Source organism: Myotis nattereri (genome assembly GCF_964212035.1).
Source record: "Myotis nattereri genome assembly, chromosome: 14".
In the NCBI taxonomy this organism is placed as follows: domain Eukaryota; kingdom Metazoa; phylum Chordata; class Mammalia; order Chiroptera; family Vespertilionidae; genus Myotis; species Myotis nattereri.
This window is the reverse complement of record NC_138089.1, coordinates 14,161,029-14,167,866: the sequence shown is the minus strand read 5'-3', so window position 1 is coordinate 14,167,866 and position 6,838 is coordinate 14,161,029. Positions and strand designations below refer to the sequence as shown.

The following is a 6,838-nucleotide window of genomic DNA, read 5'->3' as shown; positions in this document are numbered from 1 at the left end:
GAGCATCAAGATCTGAGTGATACTCTCCACCTCCCAGCCAGGCTCCTCTAGCATCTAAATGGGGACCTCTGTCCTGTCTTATTTTCCATCTTGTTTATTTCCTTCGTGGTGTTTTATCATCAACTGTAATAAAAAGTGTGTACACTGTAATTGGCTGCCAGCACGCCAGTGGGCCAGAGGAGGGCATTTCGTGGCAGCCTGGCATACCGGGAATCGGGTGTCTCCTTGCTGTGATCTCTCATTTGGCCTTGGAAAGCATTGCGAGTGGGAATGCAGTCATGGTGAACATTTGCTTAAGCATTCACAGGAAGTGCATTGTGGATATCTCAGTTACTCTTTCCTGCGTTCCTGCATGGGGAGGGAGTAGCTTGTATTTTTTTATTTCTTAAAGTTCAGCTTTTTATTGAATATGTTACAAAAGAGGTTTATTCAAAAAGACCAAAGCCCATGTCATCATCCGATTCTTCTTTCTTCCCTTCCATTGTCCTCTCCTCAGCTGGGGCACAGGATGGAGGGGCAGGACCTCCTGTTGGGGCGGCACCTGCTGCTGGAGCAGGCCCACCGGCCCCTCCATTGCAGATGAGGCTCCCGATGTTGACATTGGCCAGAGCCTTTGCGAACAAGCCTGGCCAGAAAGGTTCAGCATTTACACCAGCAGCTTTAATAAGGGCATTGATATTATCCTCCGTCACCGTCACTTGGTCACAGTGTGCCCAGTAGATGCAGGTGAGCTCTGAGGCAGAGGCCATGGCGTGGGTGAGTGCTGGGCCGGCACTGCTGGGAGCATTGCTAGTTGTGGGATGAAGTGAGGGCCTCACCCCAGCGCGGCCTGAGCTTCCTTGGAAGGGACTGAACACGGTACTGGCCGCTGAGGGGAGGGGGCGCTTGTATTTTGTCCGTAGAAGAAGGCATGCATGCCGTCCACTTTATGGATGAGGAAACTGAGCTTAGGGACCTTAGATGTGAGGACTCTGCAGGGTCACTGAACTCAGGAGTGGCAGAGTTGGGGCAGCTCTTCTGCCCACCAAGCCCGTGATCTTAATTGCATGCTGCCACAGGGCAGAGAGGGGAGCGGGGGGTACTGGGCCCACTCCAGCCCCCTGATGCCTCGTTGTTCAAGGTGCCAAGGGTAAGGGCCTTTACAAATTGGCCTGTGCTGTAAATCGTTGGTAAGACTGGGGGGAATTGGGATTTTGAAGTTGTTGCAGCTTCTATGAAATCTCAGGCTACTCCCTCACAATCACACACACATGCCCTTTGATCCTGCAGCTCTGCCCCCAGATGTGCATCCTACAGATGAACCGATGTCAGGGTTATCCATCACAGCAGTGCTGGGATTTGGGAAGGCTTGGAAACAGCCCCGTGGCCCATGAACAGGGTTGTCGTAATAAGTGGCAATATGCTAAGTAGTGGCGTGTGTACATTTGTTAAATACGGTGTATAAGCGAAACAACTCCGTCTGAACTGATACATGTGCCTAGTTCTCTCTGCACGCATGTGTCCCTGGGTATCTGTATCTTGTTTATTAGGGGAAAAGCAAGGAGCACAACAGTATCTAGAGTAGGCCTCCTCCTTCTGGGCCATGTCCAGGAGTGTCACTACCATCGTGGGAATAGTGCTGCATTGGGAGGTTTCAGAAAGGGGTGAGCGAAGATGTAGTTTTCACTGTCCATCCTCTTGTACCTTTGACTTTGTTATAATATATGCATTATCAACTCAGGAAATTCAATAAAGAAATCCCCCAAACCAACGACTCAAAAATGAATTGTGGCCCTGGTTGGTGTGTTCAGTGGTTAGAGTGCCGGCCCTCAATCTGAAGGGTCTAGGGTTTGATTCCTGGTCAAGGACATACACCTGGGTTGCGGGTTCGACCCCTTGCCCTGTTCGGGGCGTGTGCAGGAGGCAACCAATCCATGGCTCTCTCATCTATATTTCTCTTTCTCTCTTTCTCTCTCCCTCTCCCTTTCTCCCCACTTCCTCCTTCCCTACCTTCCACTCTCAAAATGAAAGGAAAAAATAACCTTGGGCGAGGATTAACAAAAACAAACAACAACAAAAACAAAAGAATTATGCATTGGCCATTAGGAACAGGAAGGAGAGATCTTATAAAGTTTACCAGTTAGACCAGTGGTTCTCAACCTTCCTAATGCCACGACCCTTTAATACAGTTCCTCATGTTGTGGTGACCCCCAACCATAAAATTATTTTCGTTGCTACTTCATAACTGTAATTTTGCTACTGTTATGAATTGTAATGTAAATATCTGATATGCAGGATGTATTTTCATTGTTACAAATTGAACATAATTAAAGCATAGTGATGAATCACAAAAACAATATGTAATTATATATGTGTTTTCCGATGGTCTTAGGTGACCCCTGTGAAAGGGTCATTCGACCCCCAAAGGGATTGCGACCCACAGGTTGAGAACCGCTGAGTTAGACAATATCTATATTGAAATAAAACAAAATATCTATTTCCCATTGAGAGGAAACCACCAGGGAGATTTTCATTGAATTTGGAGGAAGTGTTGGAAATACTTTGACTTGAAAATCTTATTATCTGCCTTATCTGGAATTTGCATTGGGGGACCTTCAGTGATACCTAAATTGGTACTTAGCCATTTATTGTCCAGAGCACCCACAAACCCAGATTTGAAGTCCGGAGGGGGGAAGGGGGGAGGACGGGGACGGACCTGTGCTGTCTGTGTTAGCTCTGCTCAGGGTAACAGCCAACATCTATTCATGAAAGGCAGGTTGATGATTCTTGTGGGCAGTGCGGGGGAGTCCACCATCCGATGTATTTGTCAAGGCTTAAGTGGACCCCCTCTCCCCGTCTCCCCCCGGGAGCGGGGGGGGGGGGGGGGCATTAGGGGACCTGGCCGGACTTGACTCAATGTGGCTCTGGAACCCTTTTGGAAGTTCCTGGTTAATACTCTTTTTTTTTCTTCCAAAGTGATTGCAATGATAAGAAAATGAATCTGTTGACTTTCATACTTATACAAACATAAGAAAAAGAGTAAGTTAGGAGAGCATGAATTATTTCTTAAGAAGGACTTTGTCGCTTCAATAATTGTCTTAGGAATCTTTATTCAACACATTAGACACACTCTTTAGAGGCCAATTTGCATTCACGTAGAGAAACGTTTGTGGGGGTGGTGCATAATGTGCGACAATACCTGCTCCTTTTCGGAAAATCAATATGTTAAATAGCCCTCAAATTATGGCAGTTTTATGGTAGGTGGGATTAAGACTTTTTTGTTTCCAGGTCTGCTAAAGGGCTAACAGAATGTAAGACAGTTTAAATCACACACCATTGTGTTGATGGGGTAAATCACACACCATTGTGTTGATGGGGTGTGGGGAGCTCACACCAGCTTCCAGAGGTGGAATTGGGTTACAGGGCTTTTCAAAGCAGCTTCGTAGCAGAAGTCATTTAAGTATGGCTCCTGGTAAGTACGTGGTGCAGGGATGTGTCCACTGACCCCCTTCTTCTAAGGGTGTCTGACCTTCCTGGGGGGTGGCCGACATCCCTTCCCTACCTCGGTCCATTGAGGTAGTTGTCAGGGAAGGTGTGTTGCCAGATTAGGGATGTTGTCTCCAGGGAGGGATGGAGGGGAAGGCCTCCCCTGGAGTAACCCATGTTTCCAGCCGGATTTCTATTACGTACATGGGATTAGGCCGGGGCCGGGATTTAGACCAGTGCTGCTCTGGAAAACTGTTTTCTGTCCTCAAATCACACAAGGGGCTGCATGCAACCAACCTGGAGAGCAGGTTCCCAGGGGCAGCCTAGCCTGGGGAGCCCGGCATTTGCCATCCCAGCTGGGGATCTTTGAGGAATCAGCGCTAGCTGAAGCCCGAGCTCATCAGAGGCCCTCTTTCCTGGCTGCCACCATCTTTCCAGAGAGACTCCCGAGGCCACCGGCTGTGGAAGCCGGTCTTGAGCTTTGTCAGTGATTAGCTGCGCGGCGGGAAGGCTCGTAGCGTTTTTTCCTGGCCCCGCAGCCCTTTGGTGGATCCAACAGCCTAATCTGGCCCCGCACTGAGCGGATGTGGCAACTCAGAGCAGAAGAAAGGCGCCATGTCCCTTCTCCCGCCTTATGCTTTTCATACCAAAGGATTTAACGCTTATGTTTGCAAAATTCAATCCTTAGTGCCCTTGTTGACGGGCTGTTTACATTCCCTGTCCTTTTCCTGTTTCTGGGTCATTGGCTGCAAATGGTAAACATTGCCCTATCCATCCAGCTTTCTTTTTCCAGGTCCTCTGTCCGAGGCTGGTCAGTAGCGGAATCTTAGATGGGGGAGGGGTGACTTTGACTTGTCTGCTGAGTTCCTGGACTGTGCTCTTCCCAGGGCCCCGGGGAAACTATCTTGTGTCTGCTTAGAATCTTCTCTTGACAAGGAGGGCGGAGCTTGAGCTTTGGCGATGGAATTGCAGTTGGTTACCATGCTGGCCAGTCGGACGTGCGTTAGCCCGTCCAGAGGCTTCTGTTTGAGGCCTCCTTTTACCATAATAATCCACCACTCTGGGTTTTATTTCCAGAATAAAAATTATATTTACCGTTAGCCTAAGGAGAGCATTTTGCAATTCATATTTGGGACTGCTATCACAAGGCCCCTAATGCCAGCAAGAAGCGATTTGGTGATTGGAGTGACCTATTGGGGGCAATGATTCATACACCCAACCACTCCCTATCGTCCCCCATAATAAAAAGTTGAAATTATGTGTATGAATTCACACATGTGTACACACACAAGAGTATGTGTACTGGATTTATAGAAACTCTAGGATTTTCAACAAGACTAGAGGCATATGTATGATGGTCTGACTGAAATGCAGACTGTATGGCCTAAATGAAATTCACTTTAGAGGAGGCCTCGGGGGAGCACCTCAAATAGATGAATAGGCAACCATGCTCTCCTAGGGCAGCTGGAACCGAGCGAGACCCCGTGAGAGGCGATGAGGCTGCTGAGTCTCTGTTATAGGATGCCGAGCACTGGGGTGGCCTTGGAAATTTAGGCGCCAAAGGTGACATGGCAAGGGCCAGAGTGAACTGCAGGCATTGCTTTGCATCAGATCTGCTTCTCTAGGGCACTTCTTAGTATCAGAAATCCCAGTCTTTGTTTATTTATTTATTTTTGGTTAATCTCACCCGAGGATATGTTTCCATTGCTTTTAGATAGAATGGAAGGAAAGGGGCGGCGGGGGGCGGCGGAGAGGGGGTGTCCCGTAAGTGCCCTGACCATGGTGGGGATGGACCAGCAACCCAGGTATATGCCCTTGTCCCGGAATCAAACCCGAGCCCCTTCAGTGCAGGGGCTGATGCTCTAACCATCATCCATCAACACCAGCCAGGGCAAGTCTTTCTGCTTATTGATGGAAAATAATTTTCTTAAGAAATGGAGGCGAACAAAATGGTATGGAAATCATAAAGATGACAAAGTAGAAGTCTCTCATTATTTAGAGTGTGCTTATTCCATCACTGAAATTAGTTGATCGGAGAAATTGAGGATTTAACCAGCGTTGTTTTCTTTTATACTGTAGTGTTTTGGGAATCTCGGTTTGTTTTCTGAAAATTCTCCAGCTGCTAAGCTTCAGTGGAGTTAGCGATGGTGCTCCTCTTGATGACAGCCCAGCGGAGGAAGGACCCTCAGTAAGGCAAGGGGCAAACCCAGCAGGCGTCATTGTTCTCCCATATGATTGTTCTGCTCCATCTCCTCCCTTCCTCTGGGCACAGTCCAGGTTCTCCCTGCGTCAGACCCACCAAGTCAGATCCCTTTCTGAGTGTTTGCTGCAGGCCAACTCATTAATTGGTTCTCTCCAGGAGAAAAGGCAAATGCTGAATTGTCCCAATGCTCAGTGGGGACACGTGTTACATACAGCACCTGTTCAGGCTCCTGCCTGCCTTGTTTTCCATCTCACTGACATCTGATACATGCAAAGCAGAGAGACTGTGCAAAAGAGTCAAAGACAGGTTGAAGAAACACATAACATCAGGGAAAGCCTGGGACCCTTAAGCTGCTTTTTTTTAAAAAAGTTCTCACCTGAGGATATGTTTTTATTGATTTTTGGGGAGGGAGGGAGGGAAAGATGGAGGGAGAGAGGGAGAGAGAGAGAGAGAGAAAGAGAAAGAAATGTGAGAGAAACATGATTGGTTGCCTCCTGTACTCACCCCGACTGGGGATCAAACCCGCAACCAGGCTTTGTGTCCTGACCAGGAATCGAACCTGAAACCTTTTGGTGTATGGGGGTGACGCTCCAACCATTTGAGACACCCAGTTAGTGTGTTTTTACCCTGAGGGTCTATGAAGGGATGCATTCACCCTCCTTCCCCATCATCGCGCGTTAAGATCAGCATTGTGCCTTGTACAGATTCCACATCCTAAGAGAAAACCATTTGCTCATACGGTTTCTGGTAGTTGACTTCTGTTCTTTGAAATGCCCTTCTAACTCTTTGACCAGAACAAAGCTCTTTGAATAACAGCAATCCTCTGTTGGCTTTTGAGTTTGTAACAGGCTTTTGCTAGAGAGTATCTTTTCTTCTTCTTTTTTTCCAAAGAAATTAAAAGAATGGATGATACATGCAATGCCAGGCACTTTCAGATCTCAGCGGTCTTCCTGGAAGGCACGTTAGCTTATCTCTACATCTCTCAGGCTAATCTGCTTAGAGAATGATTGATTTTTGGGAGAGAATTGCTGTGTTTTTACGTAGACAAAAATAAAATCACATTATCTGTCAATAGAGGGAACAGATGAATAAAATATGGCACAGCAAAACTATGGAACATTGGGCCCCTCCAGTGATGTAAGTATGTATGCTGATGTGAAAAATGCTAAC

The 6,838-nt window shown here is 47.5% G+C and overlaps 1 protein-coding gene across 1 annotated transcript; it reads right to left on the bottom strand.

The window, feature by feature from the left end:
• Nucleotides 1–425: 425 nt before the first annotated feature.
• On the bottom strand, nt 426–749 carry LOC308530084 (large ribosomal subunit protein P1-like; the record flags this gene model as incomplete). Its single annotated transcript, XM_081106563.1, has 1 exon — nt 426–749. The coding sequence occupies one exon, from the start codon at nt 747–749 to the stop codon at nt 426–428; it is 324 nt and encodes a 107-aa protein (XP_080962689.1).
• Between the last annotated feature and the right edge of the window lie 6,089 nt (nt 750–6,838).